The sequence below is a fragment of the Stylophora pistillata genome, chromosome 14 (genome assembly GCF_964205215.1).
Source record: "Stylophora pistillata chromosome 14, jaStyPist1.2, whole genome shotgun sequence".
Lineage (NCBI taxonomy): Eukaryota > Metazoa > Cnidaria > Anthozoa > Scleractinia > Pocilloporidae > Stylophora > Stylophora pistillata.
The window spans coordinates 2,174,997-2,201,808 of record NC_142532.1 but is presented as its reverse complement, the minus strand read 5'-3'; the positions used below and the strand labels follow the sequence as shown (position 1 = coordinate 2,201,808).

Genomic DNA, 26,812 nt, shown 5'->3' with positions numbered 1-26,812 from the left:
TTCTACGTAGGCTCCCAAATTGATTTATTATCGTTAGGTATGAAACCAAATGAAGCAAGATCTTGGCAAACTGAAGCACTCAACACCTTGCCGGGCAACGTTTTCCAAACACGGACTTTTTGCTTCCAAATTCGCATGAAAGCGGAACAATGACTGAAAAGTTTCTAAGAATTGATGCCGAATATGTCTAAAAATAATGGTTTCATTTTACACTTTGTAAAGTGGCTCTCGCCAGGTGGTAGGACGAGTCCATTTTTGCATAATTATCGTAGGGATTGCAGGGCAAACCAGAAATAGAACCTTTATGAATGCCAGAGGCGAAAGAAAATTGTTCCTGTTCATACTTGATAAAAGGTTTCCCCATTCCCCGAAACAGATTGAATCAGATTGGGGATGGTGGTTTTGTTAACCCCAACTTAAAAATGTACGATCGTAATATCAAAATTTCGTCATAGAATTCCCAGAAACCGGAGAGGAACAGAGCTGTTTCTCAGAATCGATGACGGACAAATATTAAAATAATAGACCAATCACATAGCAGAATTCACACATTTTTGACATGCTTAATATTTCCGATCCAATAACTTGGCTGATTTTCGAGAAATTTGCGCAGCTGAAGAGAAATTTGTGGGAATTGAAATAAGCAGAAAATTTTTCCTCGTGAAACATAGTTCACATCAACATGGTTTCGACCATGTTTTGAACTTGTAGTTTAAAGGTAAGCTCCTATTAAACGTTAACGTTGATGATGCTTGCAATTAGAACCTCTTCAGGAATCGCTTGTGGGATGTTAGCATTAAATTCTATTAGAGCCTACAAAACTAAACAACAGTCTTCAAGCAACTAGTTGGTGCGTTCGAAGAAACGTTATTGACACGAGAACAGCCATTGCAGAACTCGTTATTTCTTCAAAATACCAAAATGTGCAGATTAAAATCATATTGCTACGCTGTCTCTAAAAACTAATCGATGACGATTTCTGGCATCTTAACGATGTTTCTTCAGGCAGTTCCTCTTTAGAAAGGATGCTTTTCAACTTGAAAGCTTGACAGAAAAAAAGGATTTCTCTACTCGCAGTTATTGGTTATCGTTTCATAATCTTCGAAAACTTTGTTTGGATTTGATTCAGTTTACATTTTATGAATCACTGGAGCATGAATGCTTCAGGGAACGCATTAATCACAATCGAAGGTGTTCTAGCAACTTCATTTTTATTCGTCCGAACTTTCACGAGAAAATTTCGTGAGAAATTATCGTATTTTTCAAGACTGTTACCGTTTGTGACAGGATAGACTGTAGAAACTATTTTAAGAAGTATCTTTGTTTAGGCTGTCGAAAGTTGTTAGTCAAATAAATTGTTGGAATAAATTTTTTGGTATAAAATCCAAACATCCATTTCGCTAAAATTTGCATTTTTCTATTTTCCACGTCAGAGTTCACGTTCGCAGTGACCTTAAGACAGAGATAGATTGGTATCAGGCAGTCTACTGTGATATCAGAATAAAACTCTATCGGACGATAGAAATAAATCCGCTACATAATCACTCGTAACCATAGCAACATGCGAATGTACGTGATCGTAAAAAACTAACCATCACACAGATTTTCGTTGTCGATCGCCGATAAATTCTGTGATGTCGCTGGTAGCCTTAGATGTTGTTGGATCAAATTTTGTCTTATGATTTTCGTGCGATTGAATCGCTCGAATGATGACAAATAATGTGCCCGCTCTCGATCATCAGTTAAAATATTGCCCGTCTCTGACGGTCCAGTATTAAATCAATTGTGTTCTATACTTTGATTCTACCTTCTAAATGTAATTGTGTATTGCTTTCCAGAAGGGAAGCTCTTCACGGGAATTCGCGATGAATGAAGAACTTTTCATAGTTACACCATCGATTTTTTTCATCTCAGCAGCCGCACCTATTATCGCTTCTGCTTTTTGTCTACAAATACATAAGATAATTCGGCAGAAACATTTCCTGTTTTCATCATAACTACAGAAAGTACTATAAAAGACATGATAGAAATGAGATTGATTCCATATTGCTTTGAGACTTTATTGCAGTCTTTTTGCGGTTCATAAATTTATGTAAGTGCTTATACCGCCCGTTGATGAGAAATGCTGTGAGTTTCAACCAAGTGCTTCGTCTCTCTTTGTCTCAACACTCTTTTGTACTTAATATGATTGTCGTGAATAGTTTTTTGTTCGGCTTTGTTTCCTTAAATTTGAGTCATCTGTGTCCAAAAAAGAAAGTAGGGTCCCCCTGTTTTATAATTCGTTGCTATAAATCAGTGTTTCTGCTTACCTTTTCACTTTCACAAAACAGATGTCACGTTACCATAGTAATTCTCCGAGGGATTTACGAAGTAAGCTCAATGCTTCCTCTGACAATCGGAAGCGAAGGTCCGAACATGTCCCGAGGATCGATGACGCCCCGAAACGAAGACGAACGGTCACCATAGTTAGGGAGGACAAGGATAACACTACTCGGCCTATCAGCTTCAAAGAATTAGAAAAAATCTGCAGAGAACCATCGGCTTTAAAGCTTATCAGCAAAGCGGAGAGGTTCGAGGCGCTATTGACTTCAGAGAAGTTAAGCAACGAAGAAGCGAACCCTGTCTTTCTAAAGCTGGTTATATCTGCTTTTCATCTGCTATGTTCAGGGAACAACCTCATCACCGAAAATGTCGACAGGTTGTTAAGTTCTCCCATTGCGAAGAATTTCATTACGGGGACGGTTCTATCGAGTTTCATCAATGAACTGCCTCATTCTGACCATTGGAAAGACGAAGAAAATCGTGTTTGCACAGTGAGTAATCTGACGGAAATTTTTGTCGCATTTCTTCAGAGATTTGGTAAAGACATAGTTTATAAGCTACCACTGGCACAGCTTAGAACCTCGCTAAATGAGCTGAAAGAGTCAAACCTGGTCCAAGACGTCAATCAGCTAGATGAAAAGATCCAGCAACTGGAGGAATTGAAAAAAGAAGCAATTCGGAGTGCAAAATATACAAGTGATCGGAATTCACAAGGTGAACCACAAGAAAATTTCAGAGAGTTAAGCGTCATTCCTCAAGTACAAGATCTAATTGCCAGACGTTTCCTTCGCGAAAACATCACCGACAGAAGGTTTAAAGACTTGGACCACTATTTAGATGTGCAGTTTCGTCTCTTGAGGGAGGACCTTGTAAAACCTCTTCGTGATGGAATACATCAACTGAAAAAGAGCAGTGTCCTGGAACCTAATCAAGAAAACAAACGCAAACGCGCCAATGATGTTCATGTTTATCATGGCGTCACCATCCAGTTTCCCGTATGTAGAAAAAGAGGCCGAGTTTTTAGAATCAGGTTTGACGCATCTCATCCGAAAGTAGTGCGAGTGAACTGGGAGCGAACTAAGCGACTAAAGTATGGAACACTGCTTTGTCTTTCTGCAGACAACTTTAATACATTGGTATTCGCAACAGTGGAAAATCGAGATCCTGAGGGACTTATAGATGGACTGGTGGAGGTACGTTTCGAAAGCGTTAGCTCGGAGGAAGTGAACCAGTTTGTGAAGAGAAAGGAGGTCTTTGTCATGATAGAGTCTCCAGCCTACTTTGAATCTTACAGACACGTACTTGAAGCCCTCAAGGAGATAAATTCTGAGTTTCCTTTCCAGAAGCAGATCGTGGGGTGCTGCAGGGATGTCGAGCCACCCGAGTATCAAATAAAGAAAGAAAATAACAGCAATTTTAAGTTTAATTTCGATGACGTCTTAGTTACAAAAAGGGAGGCGTATTCAAAACCTTCTGAGTTGATTGAAAAGCAAGATTCCCGATCTGCCATGGAAATTGTTCCGGATGCCTCGGCCAGTGTGGAAGTGGAAAACGCAATCCCTTCAGCTGCAGAAGAACGTAAGTGCACCCCAAACGATTATTGTTGGCCAGACAGGGCGAGCCTCGGGCTCAATGAATCGCAGATGCGCGCATTCAAAATGGCGTTGACCAAAAGGTTTGCCGTAATTCAAGGACCGCCAGGGACTGGGAAGACATACGTTGGTTGGAAGATTGCACGTGTTCTTGTACAGACCCACTCACTCTGGGAAGATAAGGAGAACCAGACACCAATCTTGATGGTGTCCTACACAAATCACGCCTTGGATCAGTTTCTGGAAGGACTTCTTTCAACAACGACAAGTGAGTTATGCTTGATTTATTGATTTTTTTCTTTGAAACCAGCAGCTGGTTGTATAAACTCTGAAAAAAATTCAAGATTTGATGGCAGTAGTAATTATTCTACCTTGTTTAGTAGAACTCAGGAAGGTCATTTTTTTATGACGTCATGGTCTACTGAGCTGTTTCCTATTTTTGTTCTCAGCTAAAATGTGAAAGTTCAGTCGCCACAACGAGTTTCCATCAAGTCAAAATGTAAAGAGCGTTTTTCCCCCACGAATTGTTCGTTTCATATAGTTAGTCGGTAAATACTTTAAATAAAGCTGACCGAGTTGTTCTGTGTCATTTTGTAGATGTTGTTCGTGTTGGTGGCCGTAGCAGAAGTGAGAAACTTGACAGATATTCATTGAAGTATCATCAGAGATTAATGCGTTCGCAAGAAGTAGTTCCAGATGAAATTTACAGAGCCAGAATACACTCTGAGAAGGACACTCATCGGCAAAAACGTTTCTCCGAAAGTTCTCTCAAGATTTTAAGTACTTTAAAGACAAGCGTGGTGTCCATGAAAGTCCTAGGTCATCGCGATTATGCGCTGAGAGCCCATTACTCACAACTTTTGGAAGAAGGTGGACCAGAATCAATTAACGAAGCTCTTCTTGACTGGCTGCAAATCGAAAGACAAGATCAACATGAAGAGGAATTACTTCCTTATGGCGACTACGAGGAAGAAGAGTATCATTGTTATGGCTACGGGGTAGCTTTTGACAATGAACCCTTTGACGACAAAGACCTTAGGGAGATTCCTTCTGAAATAGCAATCCTCTCAGCTGAAGAGGCTGCCGACCATATGGAAGTAAGACGAAATCTTTTGAGTAGAGAGCTTATGTCAGAGGACGAGGAGATGCATGTTCGTGATATTTACCGGTTGGGAACAGAAGATCGCTGGAGACTTTACAGGCTGTGGAGAAAGAGGGCGGAGGAACATCATAACGAGCTCTTTCTTACTAGGCAAGGCGAGTATGAACAAGCCATTGAAAGAGAGCGGGAGATCACCAAACTGGAAGAATACGAAATTCTACGCAAGGCACGTGTCATTGGCATGACGACCACGTGTGCTGCAAAATACCGTAGCATCCTCACGGAGATCGGCCCCAGGATCGTCATAGTCGAAGAGGCCGCTGAAGTACTGGAGGCTCACATTATTGCGTCATTGACGCCGGGCTGTCAGCATTTGATTTTGATTGGAGATCATAAACAACTAAGACCCACCCCCGCAGTCCATGAATTAGCCAAGAAGTTCAAGCTGGATGTGTCCCTCTTTGAGCGAATGGTAAATGTTGGAGTGCAATGCGAGATGCTCAATGTACAGCACCGTATGAGACCTGAAATCGCCGCCTTGATGAAACACATTTATGACAATCTTGAGAATCACAAGTCTGTGGAGGAATACGAAGATGTCAAAGGAATCAAGAAGAACATGTTTTTCATCAACCACAACCACATGGAAGAGTCAAGTGATCAGTTGCATAGCCATGTCAATAAACACGAAGCCAAGTTTTTAGTCGCGCTCTGTCGTTATTTATTACAGCAAGGATACGAAGCCCATCAAATTACCCTACTGACAACCTACATGGGACAGATGTTCGCTCTCAAAGATTGCCTTCAGGGAGAAGAGGAGGATTCCCTGCTTAGAGGCGTCCGTCCAACGACAGTTGACAACTTCCAAGGTGAAGAGAACGACATCATCCTTCTGTCACTTGTGCGCAGTAACAAAGACGAGAAAATCGGATTCCTTAAGATTGTCAACCGCGCATGCGTTGCTCTCTCGCGTGCAAGAAAGGGTCTCTTCTGCATAGGAAATTTTGGCCTTCTCTCCAAACACAGTGACATTTGGAAGAAAATTGTTGCAGATTTGAAAGCTAGTACCAGTATTGGAAACGCCTTGCCCCTTGTTTGCCAAATCCACAAAGACGAAGTCAGCGTTGCAACTGCCCAAGATTTTAACACAAACGTTCCCATGGGAGGATGTCAGCAACCATGTGGGGTGCGTCTGAAATGCGGTCATGCCTGCCCGCTGAAATGTCATCCTTATGATAAAGGCCACCGGGAATTTCGCTGTGAAAAACCGTGTGAAAAGAAAAGGGAAAGATGTGGCCATTCGTGCCCTAAGCGTTGCGGAGAAGTCTGTGAACAACTTTGTGATATAATGGTTGAGAAAGAGTTGCCGATCTGTGGTCACACTACAAAGGTGAGATGTGACACTAGTCCAGAGATGATGAAATGCAAAAAAAGATGTGAGAGAGTCCTTCCCTGTGCTCACAGGTGTCAACGCAAATGTACAGAAAGCTGCACAGAGAAATGCCAAGAGCTTGTCAAGAGGACAGATTGGCCTTGTGGACATGAAGTCACTATTGCCTGCTCAGCAACTCTTGCTGATTGTCCAGTTCCTTGCGGAACCACGTTGGAATGTGGTCACCCGTGTTCTGGAACTTGTGGCGAGTGTCGCATGGGTCGCATTCACAAACAGTGCAAGCTGAGGTGCGGTCGTGTCCAGATTTGTTCCCATTCGTGCAAGTCCTTGTGTAGAGAGTCGTGTCCGCCGTGTATCATGATGTGTGAAAACAAGTGCCAGCACAATCCATGCCCGAATAGATGCGGAGAGCTGTGTATACCTTGCCGCGAGGAATGCCCCTGGAAGTGTTCTCATCACGCTTGTACCAAGAAGTGCAGTGAGATGTGTGACAGACCAAGATGTAATGTACCATGCTACCGATTCATACCAGAATGTGGCCACGTTTGCTGTGGTTTGGAGTGCGAAAAAGAGTGCATCTGTGCTGAGTGTACTCCAGTAAGAGAGATCATCTTCGGGACGGAGGAGGACGAAAATGCTCGGTTCATCAGGCTTCCAGATTGTCAGCATATCTTTGAAGTAACTGGCCTGGATAGGTATGAACTAACAGTAATATCTCCGTCTACTCACTTGCGCGACTTACACTTGTCGAGGCGTCAAAAATGAAGGTGATGATAGATGTATCGTATGTGTTAGCTTTGTCGCTCCTTTTTTCGGTTAGGAATATCATCTGTCGATACTAGTCTATATAACATAGTGCGCATCGTCTTATTGCTCAAGTGAGTTTCCAAGCAGATGCTTTAGCAGGATACAGAACCTGCGTGTTACTAGTAATGTCATAAATGCAATAGAACGCATTTTTCCCGATTTTATGTCGTGTTAAAGCCACTTAGGATGTTGGGAGGACATTTGCCTTCGGCTCGTGGTTTATAAGCTTTCCCCGTGTTCTCCCAACATCCGCGTGGCTTTATCACGTTATATAGCCCGTAAAAATGTGTTCTATTGCTTAAACAGAGGTGGTATGGTAGGGTAGTGCTATGCAGCATATTAATGCCAGCTATGTTTTGTGTTGTCTCTCTCTAGAGTGAGGGTGCATCATAAAATTGTATGAAATTGTCTTCTCGTTTATAGATGGATGGACGGAGATGATGACGTGATTGGGCGAAAGCAGTGTCCGCAATGTAAGACCCCAGTTCAAACGTGCCTGCGATATGGAAATGTTATCAAACAGCAGCTACACGATATTGAGAGAGTGAAAGCAAAAATGTTGGGAAACAAGACGGAATTGAACAGCAAGAAAATGATCCTACACGGTCGTGCTATTGTTTTATTGGAGAAATTGAGACTTGATGGAACACCGTTTTCTCGAAAAGTCACAGCCTATTTGGAAAAACGAAAAGACAGAATACGGCAATCAATGAAGTCTGAAACGATAGCCGCGATCATTGAAAACCAGTTGATGCTGATTCACCGTTTGTGCTCGACAGGAAAGAAAATGCAAAGCGTTCTAGGAATGGCGTCGCCAGAGGACAGCTCTGAAAAGAAGTTGCAGCGTAAGTTGAGATTATAACCCAAATGCATTTTACGTATTTGGTCAATGAGCTTAATGTATTTGAGAGAATTCAAGCTCTGCAACTTCACTCAATTTTACCTGTAGCTTCCAAAAACCTTACCAAGTACGTCGGTTTTATCAACAGGCCAGCAGTTTACCGAGGAACTGAATTACCTTGAGAAACGGCTTCTGTCTGACCGGGTAGGGCAGTTAGAGCTACAAGACATCAACACAGAATTCTCCAGATTCAATCTTCAACTGGAGATGTATTTGCTGAACCGCGACATCACGAGCCTGGAGCTAGAGTTAGACGAACCTTCCTGCCAAATGAAGACTGCAATACAAAAGGAACTGTCCAGCGGTCAACGCATAGCAGACGAAGAACTGGATAAACTTATGCATGATATTGCAACCATAAGGTATGTTTAAAAACCTGGAAGGAAATTTCTTCAAACATTAGAATTTCCAATAAAAAAGTAACTTTTTTCTCCAGCAGCACGTACTTTTGTGAGGATCGCTAGAGCTTAATGACTGGAAAGATTGTTGAAGATGTTCGGCGATCTCCGAACCTTGTCGTGCTCAACCACAAAAGTTGTGTTTAAAGAGAATCAGTTTGCACTTATTATGTACTTATTTGCTGAGAAGGAGGGCCGGACGGGAAAATATTGTAACATTTTTGTCGTCCTTGTCAAGGTATATTTTAGACTTAATGTTACACATACGCAGGCTTTATCGTGAGGATACAAGTACTTATCAAAAAGAGTGGACCGTTTATTTAAACCTCTCACTCCCAAGATCTCATTAGCAATTCTTCTTACTGTCTGCCATACAGTTCTTATGATGTTAGTAAAATAAAATATAAAATAAGATTGTGAAATTATATTGCGCGGTTTCCATGACGGGATAATCAACTGCGCATAACTGCGCAGTTTAGATAATTTGGTATTAGATCAACTGATGATTCCCTGATTTTGTTTTTTCCTCATTCTCATTACTTGTCTGCTTGATATTGTATTGATATTGTAAGGAGAAATTCTGTCTTGGTCGCTCATGGGTGTTAAAAGGTTAAACAAAGTTTATCCGTTGTTTTAATAAAACCACGTTCTAAACGATCTTGAATTTAGCTGAATCTTTTATCTGAACATTTGATCGTGAACACTGTCAAGAGGACGAAAAGCTAGCAGTGGAAGGACAATTATTTATTATCAACAACCCTCTTATAGAGAATACCTTAGGCCCACTAATTGCGTGAAACCGCGGTTTACATTAGACCTCTCTTAAATAATCGGCCGAGTGTGTTTGAACTAATTTTCAAGTGATTTGAATATGTTGTAGTTCAATTTTATCCTTGGTTCAAATTTTATTTTCCTTTGTTTCAAACTCATTATCATGCATTAACCTGACCGAGAACAAAGGAAAATAAAATTTAAACCAAGGATAAAATTGAACGACAACAAATATATCAACAAAGTTGAAATGGCCACCGTTACGATTATAAAAGCTGACGTTTCGAGCGTTAGCCCTTCGTCGGAGCGAATAGAGGAATTGTGGGTCGTGTGTGCTTTTAAAGGCAGAAAAAGGAGCTACGTTATTGGTGGGAACATGGCAACGAGAACATTCGTGTTTTTCTCGTTGCCATGTTCCCACCTATAACGTAGCTCCTTTTTCTGCCTTTAAAAGCACACACGACCCACAATTCCTCTATTCGCTCCGACGAAGGGCTAACGCTCAAAACGTCAGCTTTTATAATCGTAACGGTGGCCAATTTACCATTTCAACTTTGTTGATATATTCAAATTATTTCATTACCCCCACCGACGCAGCCCCAAACAGTTTCTTTAGAAACTATCAGCCTTTATTCAATTGTAATTTTCAAATGGTTGGTTGGGAGTGTAACGGCGTTATTTTGCTTATGTGAGAGGCTATTCTAAGACTAGAGACTGAATACGTAATTGTTTCATGTTTAGGACAACCAATCCCTGCTTTAAACCATTGACGCCAGAAGAAAAAAAACAGATCGTGTCCGCCATGAACCTTAAACCAGGTCATTGGTACAAATGTCCTCAGGGACATATCTACGTCATAACCGAGTGTGGCGGTGCTATGCAGAAAAGCACATGTCCTGATTGCGGATCTGTGATTGGTGGAGAAAATCACACACTGGTAGAGGACAACCAAGTGGCGTCTGAGATGGATGGTGCAAGGTACGCGGCTTGGTCTGAACAGGCGAATTTAGCTAACTATGGAAACTTAGATGAAATAGTTTGACTTTTTTATGCTGACAAAGCTCATTTAGATTGAAAAGAAGACCGTGTTTATCACTATAGCCGTTCAAAACAAAGGGAAACAAAAAGGCTAGAAATATAATTCCAGATCGCCTCTGACACTCAATTGGAATTGAATCATTTATAGAACAATGTTATTGCTTCAAATTACAGCTATAGATATAGTGATAGGCTAAGAAATGTTTTTTAATGACGGAAATGTTTCAGTAATAGATTTTACTTGGTAACTTGTATGGAATATTTTACGCCCTGACTTCAAAGCTCGTCTGCTTTTGACCGTAAGGAACAAAACTGGATGTGGTTATGTGCAACAGCTTGTTATTATAGTCTTTTTTCTCCTTATCTTTTTCTACGTATAATAATCAAGGCCCTCTAATGAAAAGATGAGAAATTTACCATCTCGATTCACACTGATGATCATTGCGCAAAAGCATCCCACATCGACATTCCTATCCTAGCATTATACAGAAAGTTTGTTACCATGGACCTGGTTAACAACTTAGCCTAGCATGAGTCCCCTGTAGCTAGGCGGTAGAGTGTCCGATGTACAAATTGGAAGGTCGTAGGCTTTTTATTCCTAGATATCCTTGAGTCATTGATCTTCCAACAATAAAATTTTCTGCCTGTAATGAAACGTCATTTCAAAAAGTATAGCCACGAATTTAGTCAGTGAAAGTAAGCTTACTAGTACGAAAACATTTAGTTACACTTGATTAAATGAGCACAATGGGGTAATTTCTATGGTATTGTGTACCCTAGCAATGAAGAAAGATTTAAAAACTTCCAGCCATAAAATAAAATATACGTATAAAAGGTTGCAATTTTTTTTTTATTCTACAAATTTTCCTAGAAAATCCCCCCTTATGATTAATTCATAAATGAGACTTAAAAAGCACTGCCTAGCCCAGGGAAGCAGTGCCTAACCCCACCCCCGATAAGCTACGTGTCCTTCATACTAAAACTCTATTCTATCCACTTGCATACCAATACAAAGCTAACCCTAACCCTAACACTAAGCCAGGATTTTCTCGGCCCACAAAAGAGCTGTAACTTTGACACTTGCACACAATACACAGCTAATCACCAAGCTCTCTCTAACACGCTATGAAGTGTCCCGGAATTCTTCCCTGTGACAAAGATATACACCCATGAATATTGAAACAATAGAAATACGTAAATGAGTTTTTGTTTAAACCGGAAGAACAACTAGCTAAAACGAGCATTCAAACTCAAATTAAAATTCTATTGCTTTGATATTCTGAGAAGATTTTCTCGGCCCACAAAAGAGTGAAGAATTCATCCTTGTAACGAATATGTACACCCATGATTATTGAAACAATAGAAATTCGCTAAAGCGTCTCTGAATATTAAAACAATAGAAATTCGTTGATGAGGTCTTGGTTCATCTTAAAAGAACCGCTGGCAAAATGCTATAATTTTAATATTCAGAGAGGATTTTCTCGGTTCACCAAAGAGCTGTAGCTTTGACACTTGCACACAATACACAGCAAATCCCGCCCTTTCTAATGAGCTATAAATATTTCAGGAATTCCCCTTTTTCACAAATATATAAACGTATTAACAAAATTCTATTGTTTTAATATTCAGAAAGGATTTTCTCGGCCCACAAATGAGCTGTAGCTTTAACACTAGGCACGGTTAATCACGTTCTTTCTAACAAGCTATAAACTGTCCTGGAATTCCCCCTTTTTAGCTCGTTTTAGCTAGTGGTTCTTCCAGTTTAACCAAAAGCTCATCAACCAATTTCTATTGTTTAATTATTCATACGATTGTATCTCCGCGAAAAAGGAGCAAGCCTAAACAACTTAAAATTCGTTAGAAATAGCATAATTAGCCATGTGCTGTGTGCAAGTGTCATGCAAAGCCACAGCTGTTTCATGGGCTGAGAAAATCCTCTCTGAATATTAGAACAATATAATTTTGTTCATGCGTTTACATCTCTGCGAAAAAAGGGGAATTCCTGGACAATTTATAGCTCGTTAGAAAGAACGTGATTGGTTGCGTATTATGTGCAAGTGTCAAATCTACAGCTCTATTATGGGCCGAGAAAAGCCACTCTGAATATTAAAACAGTAGAAATTTGCTGCTAGTTCTTCCCGATGAACCAAAAGCTTATTATCGAATTTCTATTGTTTTAATATTCAGAGAGGATTTTCTTGGCCTACAGAGGAGCTGTAGCTTTGAAATAAGCACACAATACAGAGCTAATCGCGCTCATTCTAACGAGCTACAAATTTTTTTATATTTAATATATAAACGCCTATGGGCCGAGAAAGTCAACTCTGAGTATTAAAACAATAGCATTTTGCTAGTACACCATACTTCTTCCAGATGAACCAAAAGCTCATTACCAAATTTCTATTGTTTTAATATTCAGAGAGGATTTTCTTGGCCTACAGAGGAGCTGTAGCTTTAAGATAAGCACACAATACAGAGCTAATCGCGCTCATTCTAACGAGCTAGAAATTATTTCATATTTGATATATAAACGCATGTGAGCCGAGAAAATTCTCTCTGAGTATTAAAACAATAGCATTTTGCTTGTACATCATAGTTCTTCCAGATGAACCAAAAGCTCATTATCAAATTTCTATTGTTTTGATATTCAGAGAGGATTTTCTCGGCCCACAAAAGAGCTGTAGCTTTGAAATAAGCACACAATACAGAGCTAATCGCGCTCATTCTAACGAGCTAGAAATTATTTTATATTTAATACATAAACGCCTTTGGGCCGAGAAAATCCTCTCTGAGTATTAAAACTATAGCATTTTGCTAGTACATCATAGTTCTTCCAGATGAACCAAAAGCTCATTAATGAATTTCTATTGTTTTAATTACCGAAGTGTCAAAGCTACAGCTCTTTTATGGGCCGAGAAAATCCTCTCTGAATATTAAAACAATAGAAATTCGTCAATGAGGTTTTGGTTCATCTGGAAGAACTACTAGCAAAATGCTATTGTTTTAATACTCAGAGAGGATTTTCTCGGCCCACATGCGTTTATATATCAAATATTAAATAATTTCTATCTCGTTAGAATGAGCGCGATTAGCTCTGTGATGTGTGCTTGTTTCAAAGCTACAGCTCCTCTGATCTGTGGGCCGAAAAAATCCTCTCTGAATATCAAAACAATAGAAATTTGTTAATTAGCTTTTGGTTCATCTGGAAGAACCAGCAGCAAAATGCTGTTGTTTTGCTATTCAGAGAGGATTCTAGGCGTAGATAAAGGAATTCCTGGACAATTTATAGCTCGTTAGAAAGAGCGTAATCAGCTGTGTAATGTGTGCAAGTGTTATGCCACACCGTTTTTGTGCGTCGAGAATATTCTCTCTGAATATAAAAACAACAGAAATTCGTCAAAGAGCTTTGGGTAACTCGGATGAACCACAAGCTAAAACAAGCTTTCACCTTGAAAAAGGGGAATTCCTGGACGATTTAAAGCTTGTTGAAAAGAACTCTCTGAATATTAAACCAATAGCATTTTGTTCATGCGTTTACATATCTGCGAAAAAGGGGAATTCTTAGACAATTTATAGCTTGTTTGAAGGAGCGGGATTAGTTGCGTATTGTTTGCAAGTGACGAAGCTACAGCTTTTTTATAAGCCGAGAAAAGCCACTCTGAATATTAAAACAATAGAAATTCATTAATGAGGTCTTGGTTCATCTGGAAAAACCACTAGTAAAATGCTATTGTTTTAATGTTCAGAGAGGATTTTCCCAGCCCACAAAAGAGCTGTAGTTTTGACACTTGCACACAATACACAGCTAATCACGCTCGTTCTAACGCGTTATCGAGTGTTCCAGAATCCCTCCTTATATAGAAGATATACACCCATGAATATTGAAACATAGGATATCACTAATGAGCTTTTGGTGACCTTTGAAGGCGATTTTCTTGACTCAAAAGGGAAACAATCAAACTGCAGCAAAAATTGAGACGTTGAGGAATTTAAAAGGGAAAAGGCAGAGCAAGAAAGAATCAGGAAAATGTCTTTAACACAAAGTACTTCTTTGGGGAAGAATTTAATATTTCTCATTTACAGTTCTATCGTTCTATTATTAACTGAAGTTCTATTTACTGCAGTTCGTTGATGGTAAAAGGACTGTATCGAGGTAAGTTTGTTAAATATGACTGATTACTAAAAGAACACAGAGATGACCCCCTCGACTGAAATGGGTTAGAGGAATAACTTGTACTGTTCCTTCACACTGCGAGCAAACTAAGCAAATTTTCCTCTAACTACAATATAAGCTACTCCATCCAATTCTAAAAGAATGCAGCCTAAAGCTTACTTCTGGCTCCTTATCTTCTATTAATTCCTTCAGAGTGTAGTAAAACCAAAACCAAATTTATCTCAACGACCAATCACAACGAAGTAAAATATCTCAAGGAGTTGATTAGATCTCAAGGTAAAAACCAGCAAACGCCCAAAAGCGCGGGAAAACACACGTGACCAAGTCGTGACTGTTTTCAGTGCTGCATCTGATTGGTTGAGATAGTAGCACGATTTTTTTGAACCAATCAGAATCCCGGTTATATTAGACACTCAATTGAACATTGCTCTTACTCTGACCTGTTAATTATTCTATCAAAGAGTTTACCTACATCTCTGCAACATCTTGTGGTACGTACTTTTTAAAGTTTCAATCAGAAATACATATAATAGCTGTACAGAAATTAACACGAACAATAATTGTTACATAAAGAGACTTAAACTAGCAGTATTACCGAGATGACTGTCAATCTGAGAATGAAACGGACTCTAGCCTCTTTTGCTAAAATAAAAAATATTTAAACATTTGATAACAAGGGTATAAATGAATATGAACATGGTAAATGCTCCATTAAACACTTAGGAGTCGTTTTTCGGTAGTCTTCAACCCCCAATAGAGGTTTTGCACAGCAGCAATGTTGGATGGCAGGAACAATGAAAATATTTTGCATAAGAAAGAATTTTTTTCCCATGGGAAAATTAATATATTGTTCCTGCCATCCAACATGGCTGCTGTGCAAAACCTCTATAAGTTTTTTTTTTCCCGTTGCTGTTATTATTTGTTTACGTGTCAACAAACAAGAATGTGGTACTCATAGTTTTGCAAATCAAACAAAGATAATTTCAGAAAACGAAACTTATTGTACAAGATTTTCAGCTAAGACTTTAAAATATTAACGATACTTTCGAGAAACACACCCCGATTCCCCCAGACCTAGAGTTTATGGGGGCATCTCATTTGAACGATTCCTTTATTACGAGCTGTCTACAGAGCACCTTTTAATCAAATGTCGTAAATCCAAAACTTTGTACTCACAACGACCAATCAGAAAAAGGAAAATACCTTAAAGAGCCAATGAGAGCAAAACTAACTAAAGCGCGGAAAAACGCGGGCGACACTGTCATGATCGGGTTTAGCTTTGCATCTGATTGGTTGAGAGAGTGAAGCCAGTTTTCAGGACCGCTCAAAAATGCGAAGAAAAGCAAAAACAAAGAAATCCCGGGTTACTTTCGACAATCGATTCAAATTCATTCTGTTGGCGTGTGTTTAGTGTTACTTTAAAAAAAGGCATTAAAAGTACACTACTGCTAAGTTAATACTGTTAGAATTACATATGATAATTTATGCTGTTCATGAATTATCTATGACACGTTATCTACCGTTTATGTATTAGTTCTGTTCGGTTCTATCCCTGTTTTGGTTCATGTTCATTTATTTCGCACTTTATAACTTACTTCAGAATAAATCTAGTCTTTTAACAAATACCCCCAATTTTCCTCCTGGTAAATCAATTGCTTCCTCATGCCCACAATAAAAAAATTTCAAGGGCTTACGAACGGCAAGCAACAGAGTTTTGGTAAATAACACTTGAGTAAAACACATTGATTACAACCAAAGGCTTGCTAGCTATGTTACAAAGCAGCGGAGGACGCTACCAGTATCGTGCACGTCACCCAAAACCCCAGAAGAAGCAGCTTTTTAATTGCTGGTAACAATACAATAGAACAAATTTTAGAAACAGATGTGGCAAACCAACAGTTAGCCCGCTATAGCTCTACTATAAGACTATTTTAAAGATAGATAACTGATACCTACAAGGAGCGCAGCAAGAAAACAAATTTCTGCCTTAGCGCCTATCGCCACAAATTATTTTTGGTTCTGCACCTCGTTAGTCAAGGCATTAGCAGACCTTCTCAAGGACTGCAGTGGAGTTGAAACAAAAAAAAAGTTCATTGTTCCATTAACAATGTTTACATGCCTTGCGCCTCGCACCATCCATCTCACACGCCAATTTGTTTCCTTCCTCCAGTCTGTGATTTGATCCTCCAATCACAGCTCCGCAATCAGGGCACGTGGTTCTGTGTATGGGGCCACCGCACTCACCGACAACATAGGCATGGCCATTGGGACATTTGAACCAATGACCTGTTTTGAAGTTCATGGCTGTTACGATCTGAGTTTTTTCTTCAGGGGTCAACGGCGAGAGAGCAGGGTAGGCCCGCCTGAAATAGAAAAGAAAACTACATCATCCACTTGTAAAGTGCAACTGCATGTCTCAAGAGAAATTGAAAACAAGACTTGTAGACAAATTCTAAGCCGAAACAAACTCAACGTGTGTCCTAGGAAGCGCAAAGGTCCAAAAATCACGACAAACTTTACAGATATATTTGCGCATCTGAAAATCAACAGAAGAACCCGTGAGGTGGCAGCCAAGTAAAGCATAAAGGTTGCTGGGTGAAACAGTCTCAGTGAAAGTTACCCGCACGTTTTATCATTTACTCTAGGTGTAAGTAGGCCGATTAATCAAGGTTCGAACATAAGACCTTGACGCTTGGACAGGTGAGAGTTTGAATTTGAGCTTGTTTTAAAACCATTTATACTCGTCTAGGTAGCTCGCGATCTCTGTTTCAAAGCCACAAGAGCATGGAGGAGGATAAACTCTCCACTATCAACTCCGCTGCTCGTATTTACTTCTCCATCAAAAACACGCAAAACTGCCGGGCACGCCGTCTGACGAACCAGCCCGACCCTTGCAGTCACCCAATGAAGTACTACGCACTTACACACAAAAGAAAAAAGGTTAAGTCACCTGATAGCACCCAACTTTCCCAGGAGCATATCAAGTCTCTCTTCCTTCACAACTCTACCGCTGGACAATTCATCTTGTATCAACGTCATAGTTTCGCGGTAATTCCTCTTAAGATTCATACTCAGGCTCGTGGTATTGTGCCTCAACAAACACAACTCAAGTTGGAGGTTTTGTCGACTGAATTCAACTCTGATATCACGCAGTTCCCTCTCTGTGACTCCTTTAGACATGAAGCGATTCTTCAAATATTCTAAGTCCTTCTGCACAGCTTCATGAAAACAAAAATAAGAAATTCACAAAAAAGACTCCAAATGATTAAAATGTAACCTACTCGAAAATCTATAAATTTTCTAGTTAATAGGTGGTGAGAATACATCTTCTGATCTCTACGGGTTTTTTCCAAGGCACTTATGACTGCCATGTCGGCTTTCGGGAATATTCAAGAAAACGCCCTCTCATGAAGTCCAATCTTCCAAGTGAGTTGGTCCACAAACGGACTGCGATTGGAGTTCCTACGTGCTGATTGGCCGAGAGCTACTTTCAATGGAAGTACTGACAATAGAAAGTCAAATCCTAGGGATCTTTGTCAATGTCTGAGCTACTGCGCAACTGGTTCATTAAAACTTAGTGATAACTTCTACCGTAATGATATTAGCCACAAGACTCAACTGACGTATACATAGGTTGTTAAAAAAGTTTCATAATTTCATACTTACCTGTCAAAAAGATGTCAGCGCTCAGGTTTCGCAGTGCATGGCGGGGAAGACACTGATCTAACTTGTGTCTCATGACACAAAACTTCTCCATAAACATCAGCTGATTTTCTGTTACTGCCGCCACTGTTCCTCTGGTGATTTTGTCCACACTGCGCTCGAGTTTCCTCCACTCCTGCATCTCGAGGTCACCGTAAAAACTCGTTTTTAGGTCTGTGAGACGTTCTTGCAATTTCTGCTTGGTGTGTGTCATCTCGTTCGGATGACCGTGCGTACTTATCTTCACTTTCTCTATGTCGTATAGCTGCTGTTTAATAACGTTGCTATATCGCAGGCTCGTACGGATGGGGGTAAGACAACGAGGACAGGACTTGAGTTTAATTGCGCGATTTTCATCGTCATCCATGTACCTGCAGAGAGGAGTGTGATATTGAATATGGCAAATCCTAAAATTTGTCTTTTTTTAAGTTAACGTGAAAATGTTTTTAGGCCTAACACCAAATTTGTTTTCTCCACCTCTTTTCTTGAGCTCACGGACAAAATTACTTTGTACCAGCGGTATGTTCTCATGTGACACTACGTATTTCGTAGACACGTTGTGGACTGTCTACCAAGTGTACTTAACACCACAGTCGACCAAATTAAACCGCCGACACGACCATTTTACGTAATGCATCCAGTACCTTTTCATAATTGTGTATCCCCTATTCCTTTCAGACCCTAATGGATTTCTTCCATTTCTGAGTAATTAACACAAACCTCTGTCTCTTTTTGCTGTAGTTCAAAGACTGAAAAAGAAAATGAACTCAACTTACTTGTCAAGTCCAGTTACTTCAAATATGTGTCCACAGTCTGATAGTTTGATGAAACTTGCATCGCCTTGGTCTTCGTCACCAAAGAAAATATCTGTAATGCGAGAGCCGTCATTAGTGTCACATAAGGCACAGATACACTGCTCTCCACATAAACCACGGCAGATATGGCGGCGTCTTCCACATTTTATGATTTTGTTGCAGGGTACGTTACACCTTGGCCTGTTGCACAACTCTCCGCACAGTTTATAGCACTTGTGATGTGGACATTCCCACGTGCATTCTTCACTACACGGCACGCACAGCTGACCACACTCTCTTGCGCAGTAGTTGTGCACGCAATGGTTTTCACATGGCCTTGAACAAGGCGGACACGCTGCGATGCAAGATTCTTTACACTCGTGCAAACACACTAACAGACGATCACATCTTTTGTTGCACCGCTTGTGAATTCGTCCCATTCGACATTCTCCACACGTTCCAGAACACTGGTGACCGCATTCCAATATGGATGAGCAACGGAATGGGCATTCGTCTGGCTTAGCAGAACACGCAACTGTCACATCATGTCCGCACGGCCAATCCCGTCTCTTTACGCGTTTTTCGCACTTTTTCGTACATTGTTCTCCACATAAGTTTTGACACTGATGAGCGCACTTTGGAAGATAATTTTCACACTTTTCCCTGCACTTCACCTTTTTCACATCTTGGCCGCACTTCATGGTACTAATGTGCCCACAAAGTGGTAGCATTTTCCGCACCGGAACCGGACATTTCGTTTCACACGCTTCGAAACAAAGTTTGGAGCACTTGTGAGAGCAACCTTTGATGGTTTTACGGCATGGCTCTCCACATTTGTACTTCTCATGTTCGACATCGTCAGGATGACAGAGCTGTTTACATGTATGACCGCACTCCAACCGCACTTTGCATTCACGCTGGCACCCTCCGTTAGGAACGTTTTTCTTAAAATCGCTGGCTAATTTGACGCGGACTTCTGCGTGGTGAATCTGGCAAACCAGTTGCAAGCTGCTGCCAATTCTGCGACTTCCTCCGAGATCTGTTACAATCTTCCGCCAAATGTCACTGTGTTTAAAGAGAAGATCAAAGTTTCCGATGCAGTAGAAACCTTTTTTAGCTCGAGAGAGCGCTACGCATGCGCGGTTAACAATTTTCAGAAATCCGATTTTCTCATCTTTGTTACTGCGCACAAGTGACAGAAGGATAATGTCGTTTTCTTCACCTTGAAAGTTGTCAACTGTCGTCACGCGAACACCTCTGACGGAGTGATCGTTTTCAGCCTTAAGAGATTCTCTAATGGCAAACATTTGTCCCATGTAGGTTGTCAGCAGGGTAATTTGATCGGCTTTGTATCCTTGCTGTAGTAAATATCGACATAGCGCGACTAAAAACTTGGCTTCGTGTTCATTCACATGGCTGTGCGACTGATTGCACGACTCTTCCATGTAATTGTGGTTGATGAAGAACATATTCTTCTTGATTCCTTTGACATCTTCATATTCCTCCACAGACTCGTGATTCTCAAGATCGTCATAAATATGTTTCATCAAGGCGGCGATTTCAGGTCTCATACGATGCTGTACGTTAAGCATCTCACACTGAACTCCAATATTCACCATTCGCTCAAACAGGGACACATCCAGCTTGTACCTCTTGGCTAGATCATGAACTGCGGGGGTGGGTCTCAGTTGCTGATGATCACCGATTAAAATCAAATGCTGACAGCCCGGCGTCAATGAAGTAATAATGTGAGCTTCGAGTACTTCAGCGGCTTCCTCAACGATAACAATTTTGGGGCGAATCCGCTGAAGAATATGGCGCCTCTTGCCGGCGCAGGTGGTTGTCATGCCGATGACACGTGCATTTTTTAGAACGACCAAGTCCTCCTCGTCCCGCAACTCATTCAAGCGAGCCTGGAATTTTTCGAATTCGGGTTGTTTGTCCTGTATTTGTTGCAGATACTTTTTCTCAACTCTCTGGAGCCATAACCTGTATAGCTTCCATCGCTGTTGTTGCGGCAATCCTTGTAAGAAGAATATGCGCTTTTCTTCGTCCTCAGACATAACTTCCACCGCTTGGAGGTTTCTTTGTAGTTGTGAGGGCCTTTTAGAGTCGTTGGTTTCGCATATCAGCACATCTGAAGGCTTGCTCGCCCAGCGTAAATCACCTTCCTCTTCTGGATCGTCTTCATCGGCGAAGGTACGAAACGACACTTGCAGTTGAAAGTCTTCGTTATTAAGATCATAATCATCTCTGTCCCTGAGGTCCTTCGCAGCCATCTGTTTTTCTACACCAAGCCATTGGCAGAAGAAATCGTTCGCGTTCCGTTTATCATGTGTGTAAAATTCTTTCTCAAACCACCGGACGTGGCGCTCTAGCATGAAATCTTTAAGAAGATTAACGGACAGGATTCCCCTTCTTGCAAGCCTCATCACAAGTATGGACAGGTCTAGAGTTCCATCTTCCTTCAGCTTTCTAATTTTCTTGTTCGTCTTTGTTCTTGCTCTGGTAATCCTCCCAGGAATTTCTTTGTTTTCACGAGCTTGTTCGCGAACGAAGTGGAGCATGTTGGGCTCGAGCTTTTCACTTTTAGACCGCCCACCGACACGAACAATCCCTGTGAGGAAGAAAAGTATTTGGAAATTTCATTTCGCTTTAGGGGCCAGTCAATACTTTTTACTTGGTGGGGGGAGGACGGAGGCAGGGGGTGAAAATTTTGGGGGATCACATAGTTTTCAGGGGGAACAGCGGGGGGAACAGCGGGGGGAACAGAGGGGGGTCAGTCAACGCCAACAGAGTATAAAGGAGGAACTACAGAGAATTGACTGCCAATAAACTACGCATAAAAGTCTTAAATAAATCTCAGATAAATATAATACCTCGAGTTACAATGAATAAAAACATGAGCTGTGTGTTGACATATACGTATATACTGAAAATAAAACCTGCTGCGTGTTTATCAAAGAGTATATCTAAAAATTAACCTGTTTATAAAAGAATGTTTAAATCTTTCAGTGTTAATATTGGGTCTTGACTTTATCTTCCGGCGAAGATTGTAACCGGTTTCTTTAAGTTTTGGTAGTAAAAAAATGCAATGGATTATTCTCTTTTTCTGTTCTTCATTAAAAGTTTCTTATTATCCTTCCTTAAAACATCTCGAACTTTCAGTCTCATCGAAGTATAATTTCTTTACAAATAAGAATATCACAGAGCCTTTGAGGCAGAGGGGAAGGATTAGGAAAATCTTACCTTGCATAGGCAGAAGTCCTTCCAGAAACTGATCCAGGGCATGATTCGTGTAAGAAACCATTAAGATTGGTGTCCGCTCATCCTCCTCATCCCAGAGCGAGGCTGTCTCCAAAAGAACACGCGCGATTTTCAAACCCACGAACGTCTTCCCAGTCCCTGGCGGTCCTTGAATCACAGCAAACTTTTTTGTCAGCGCCAGTTGAAATGCTCGCAGCTGTGAATCGTTGAAACCCAAGCTGTCTCGGTAGTAGTACAAATCGAGAGCATTCACAAGATCTTGGCTATCTGTGGACATGTTTTCCTCGTCACTGTAAACCAAATTTTCTCTCTCCGAGGTCAAACGGTGCCGTGCAAATGCAGAATTTCTGTCTCCTATACTGTAATCTTCAACAAACGGGTGCCATTCACTGCTACCATCCATTTCATCTTGTACTATACCACTCATATTGTAGTCGAAGTTAGTTTGATACTTGTGACCTGGAGGACCGATGACTTTCTCACCCTTCACAATGTGCTCTTCGAAGGGTAGGTCTCCGGGTCTTATCTCCTTCAAGCCTTCTAACACGTATCTGTACGCTTCGAAGAAGGCTTTGGATTCGACCATGTCAAATTTCGTCTTGGAATCGATGAATCCATTCAATGTTTCGAGATCCACGTCTTCAAACCGCACATCAAGCTCGCCCAGGCAAAGTTCTTTGGGATCTCGGCTCTCGACTGTCGCGAATAGAGGCGTGTAAAAGTCGTCCATTGCTAGACACAATAGGGAACCATTCTTGAAACGCTTGCTTCTCTCCCAGGGAACTTTCCTCACACTGTGGTGAGATGCGTCAAACCGGATCCTATAAACCATTCCCTTCGCGTGACATACGGGGTACAATACAGTGACGTCACGGTAGAAGTACACGTCCTTGGCGCGTTCTTTGTCCCTAGTACTGCTAGTTTCTAGGCCGCTGCTGTCCCTGCGAAGCTCCATGATAGCTTCCCGTAGCGGTATGATGAAGTCTTCTCGAACAAGCCGAAACTGAACATCTAAGTAATGTTCCAGATCTGTGTAGCCACGCTGGTCGACAACATTGACGCGAAGAAAGGGATTATATGTCATGCTAAGATCTGCAGCCTTTGGGAAAACGCCAAGTTCTCGAAAATTGTGCGGGGGCTCGACCTCTAAATGGTCTTCCTCATCCCAGATAGACATCACTTCTTGATTAATGACTTCTTGCCGCAATTCCTTGACTTGGGAAACTTTTTTTTCCAGCGCACCTGCGTCGTGTAAACGCTTCTTTGCTTTTAATTGCAACACGGTGTTTTCGAGTTCAAACACTGGAACTTCGTGAGCTACTTCATGTCCAAACCTCTGCAGGAAATAGAGAAAGACTTCCGTCAAACTGGAGATCAATTCAGATGATTGGAACTTGTCAAATTCCGATCCTGTATAAGACAGCATTCGGCTGATAAAACCAGACAGTCGTGAACGCATGAAGTTGGTTTCTATCACCAGTCGTAACAACTGTTCAACATGACTTTCGAGTGTATCACGGGAACAACAAAGCTGGTGAAGTACGAAGATCGTAAGCTTCATAACGCCTGGATTTATTTCTGTCTTGGAACTTAGCAACGCTTGGAATCTTTCAGATCTGAAGTCTAATTCCAATATCCTATTTTCATCTGTATCTGCTTTCCATATTTCCTCCAAGGCCTTGTATCTCAAGGGTACCGCCCCCTCCGCACTCTCCTCTCCCCTCATATCAGTTAAGCGTCGTCGTTTGGGCGAAAAACTTCGTGAATCGTGTGACCATTTATCGCTTTCACTCCTTCGCCTTCTTTCTTCAAAACCGTACCCTCGGTTTGTTCCACCAGAATCAGAGGCTTCACTGTATGTTCTCTTGCGATTTCGCCGCATATTAGGAGTTTCTAGTAATGTGAACCTTTTTTTATCGTGAGCAATGTCCTGCTACTCTGTTGACCGACGGGATATAGAAGTCGCTGTTGACAAAATGATTTCAAGGTAAAATACTGGCATTACCATGCTAGCAATGGTCGAAACTAATCGTTAAAGGAATGCAGAAAAACTTAAAATGACAAATTGTTTATTTTAAAAGAAAACGTTACGACATTTGCCACAACACATGTTGACCTCTGATTATTAAAAAAAAAAAAGAATCATAAAAACAAAAACACGATTGCTCTCGCTTTTCGTTTACCCGCAGGAAGCTGCCCTTTTTAAAATGCTTCATATCATCAATAACTTTGAGGAAAAAATACTCACCCAGAGACATTCTGATCCCTAAACATAAAATCGGTTGTCAAAAATATTTAGGTATTGCAGCGAAGAAAATATGAATAAATTTAAGAAACTCTCGCTGCTGATAACAACCTAAACGAACCAAAATCCCTCGTCGTAGATTTTTGAGGCTACATCACAGCTAAGCAACAAACCAGTTTTTCGTTAACAGGCTCAAATGCTTTTATTCAAATCCACACAGCCGATGTGAAAGATAACAAACGTAAAACATCAGCACTCGATCATTTCATTTTCGCATAATTCGTGTACATATCTTTATTTCCAAACATGTAAGCATTAATTATTATCCAAATGTGCTTCATAGGGTACAAATAACGCGCGAGACGATACTTGTACTCCAGAAATATCCGCAAAATTCACCCGCAATGAAATGACAATTTGGCGTGTTGGATAATAAATCTCGTTGTTTGTAATTTGACTCGCCTTACGGGCTCGTCAAAATACGGCACAACTCATAAAAATACTCAGCGATACTACACAACAAAACGTCTAATAAGATATATATATATATATATATATATATATATATATTTGTCACAGACACATGATCAGGCCTTTTCCCCTTGGTTTATATGTTTGGACTCCAGCTCTAAACAATGCCAAAAAAGTTTCCTGCAGAGGAAAACCGACAATTTTATTCAACTCCATGATGTAATCTCAAGGCTTGTCTGCGCCGAATTGTAACCGTTCTGCATAAGTTGTATTTTTACATCACAACGTAATCAATTCTACGCATAAATAAATACCATCTCTACGTACCTTGATCTCACTAAGTGCTGTTGAAAAGAACTTTCTCAGCAAAAGACTGGGAAAATAAAACACATCACCTGTTGTTCACATTTCGTGGAAGCTTCTTCGAGGGAGCAAACCAATTCCGAGAAAAAGCATCCTCCTCGTGATTGGTTGAATGTTCGGATTTGATCACGCAAACGAATCGAATTTCAGTGGCATGATCCAGGAGTCAAATAAACAGAGGATTGTGTGAGGAACGAAGGTAGTTTGTTCGTAAGTAGTTTCTTGAACGCAAAATGTCGAAAGAAACATTTATATACAATAAAAAAAAAGAAAAAAAAAAGCGATCGATCAATTGCGAAAGGATCTGGCGAAACTCTTTCACTACCCTCAGAAGCAACAGGTTTGTTATTTTTTTCAAATAATACTAACCTATTCTGCTAATATGCATAGTTAAATTCAGTTTTTTCTTTTCCTTGTGGGGGATTCTTTTGAGCAGGTATTGATGGCTAACATCGGACAGCATCTAAAATCAGACACTAGTGTCTAAAATCAGACACTAGCGTCTAAAATCAGACACTAGTGTCTAATATCGGACTCTAGTGTCTAAATGAATAAAGGCAGATAGTTTCGAAAGAATAAAGGCTGACAGTTTCGAAGGAAACTGTTTGGGGCTGCGTCGGTGGGAGTAACGAAACAATTTGGATATATCAACAAAGTTGAAATGGTAAATTGGCCACCGTAACGATTACAAAAGCTGACGTTTCGAGCGTGAGCCCTTCGTCGGAGCGAATAGAGGAATTGTGGGTTGTGTGTGGTTTTAAAGGCAGAAAATGGAGCTACGTTATTGGTGGGAACATGGCAACGAGAAAAACAAGAATAAATTAGTGGAATGAAAAGCGTTCGTTGATCCCTGTGGGATTTAGAATGCCGGTTTGAAAGATGAGCTTTTGTGCAAGATTTTTACGGCTTTCCGTGCTACCTAAGTGTAAGGAAAGACCGCAGATTGCCATATGTTGCTTAGAATGATAAGGTAAATTAAAATGTCTAGCGACTGGTTTCGATGTGTCCTTGTCATTCCTTTCCACTTCTCGAAGGTGTTCTCGGAATCGGTCACCTAGTCTTCTCTGATTTCCACCACAAATCAGAGTCAATGTACCAGTTTTTCGATAAACGTGGTTACCCTGTTTCTAACGTTCAAGCGGGTTACCACCGCGCCCAACTTATTGATCGACATTCAGCACTACAAACGTCGAATAAGGAAGATTCCGACCGCATTCCATTCACTCTCACGTTTCACCCTCACAACCACTCAGTTAAATCCATCATTCTTAAAAACTTTAAATTACTTCAAAACGATCCAGAGACAAGCACTATCTCTTCGCAGCCTCCGCTCATTTCATTCAAACGCGACAAAAACATAGGCAATTTTTTGGTCAGAAGTTCTTTTCAGACTAATGACCAACCAGGCACTTAAATGCGCTCGTGCACGATGCAAAACGTGTCCTTTCATTCACAACACTGATAAAATATCG

The 26,812-nt window shown here is 40.7% G+C and overlaps 3 protein-coding genes across 4 annotated transcripts in view; 2 read left to right on the top strand and 1 right to left on the bottom strand.

Annotated features, from left to right (window-relative positions):
- Nucleotides 1–26,812, top strand: part of LOC111345802 (NFX1-type zinc finger-containing protein 1) — a 49,555-nt gene that overhangs the window by 16,122 nt on the left and 6,621 nt on the right. The window lies entirely within an intron of this gene.
- LOC111345800 (NFX1-type zinc finger-containing protein 1) lies at nucleotides 537–11,161 on the top strand. Its single transcript, XM_022953082.2, has 6 exons — nucleotides 537–718; nucleotides 2,331–4,182; nucleotides 4,512–7,104; nucleotides 7,640–8,061; nucleotides 8,206–8,479; nucleotides 10,028–11,161. The coding sequence occupies exons 2-6, from the start codon at nucleotides 2,331–2,333 to the stop codon at nucleotides 10,326–10,328; spliced, it is 5,442 nt and encodes a 1,813-aa protein (XP_022808817.2). The 5' UTR covers nucleotides 537–718; the 3' UTR covers nucleotides 10,329–11,161.
- LOC148716099 (NFX1-type zinc finger-containing protein 1-like) lies at nucleotides 14,983–25,691 on the bottom strand. 2 transcript variants are annotated; one of them, XM_088745957.1, is made up of 6 exons: nucleotides 25,305–25,691; nucleotides 22,244–24,226; nucleotides 18,977–21,611; nucleotides 18,165–18,571; nucleotides 17,449–17,716; nucleotides 14,983–16,861 (listed from the first exon to the last, which is right to left on the bottom strand). In XM_088745957.1, the coding sequence occupies exons 2-6, from the start codon at nucleotides 24,141–24,143 to the stop codon at nucleotides 16,600–16,602; spliced, it is 5,472 nt and encodes a 1,823-aa protein (XP_088602083.1). In that variant the 5' UTR covers nucleotides 24,144–24,226; nucleotides 25,305–25,691; the 3' UTR covers nucleotides 14,983–16,599. The 2 variants fall into 2 exon arrangements, with proteins under 2 accessions (XP_088602083.1, XP_088602082.1); XM_088745956.1 differs by lacking the exon at nucleotides 25,305–25,691 and having other exon boundaries at nucleotides 22,244–24,605.

What these genes read in the sequence shown, in the direction of transcription:
- LOC111345800 (XM_022953082.2), top strand. Translation starts at nt 2,331, where the DNA reads ATGTCACGTTACCATAGTAATTCTCCGAGGGATTTACGAAGTAAGCTC. An exon ending in ACTTCTTTCAACAACGACAA is followed by an intron (nt 4,183 to 4,511) that starts GTGAGTTATGCT and finishes GTCATTTTGTAG; the next exon opens with ATGTTGTTCGTGTTGGTGGC. An exon ending in CATGATATTGCAACCATAAG is followed by an intron (nt 8,480 to 10,027) that starts GTATGTTTAAAA and finishes TTTCATGTTTAG; the next exon opens with GACAACCAATCCCTGCTTTA.
- LOC148716099 (XM_088745957.1), bottom strand. Translation starts at nt 24,143, where the DNA reads ATGCGGCGAAATCGCAAGAGAACATACAGTGAAGCCTCTGATTCTGGT. An exon ending in CGCTGACATCTTTTTGACAG is followed by an intron (nt 17,717 to 18,164) that starts GTAAGTATGAAA and finishes GTTTTCATGAAG; the next exon opens with CTGTGCAGAAGGACTTAGAA. An exon ending in GGAAAGTTGGGTGCTATCAG is followed by an intron (nt 16,862 to 17,448) that starts GTGACTTAACCT and finishes TTTCTATTTCAG; the next exon opens with GCGGGCCTACCCTGCTCTCT.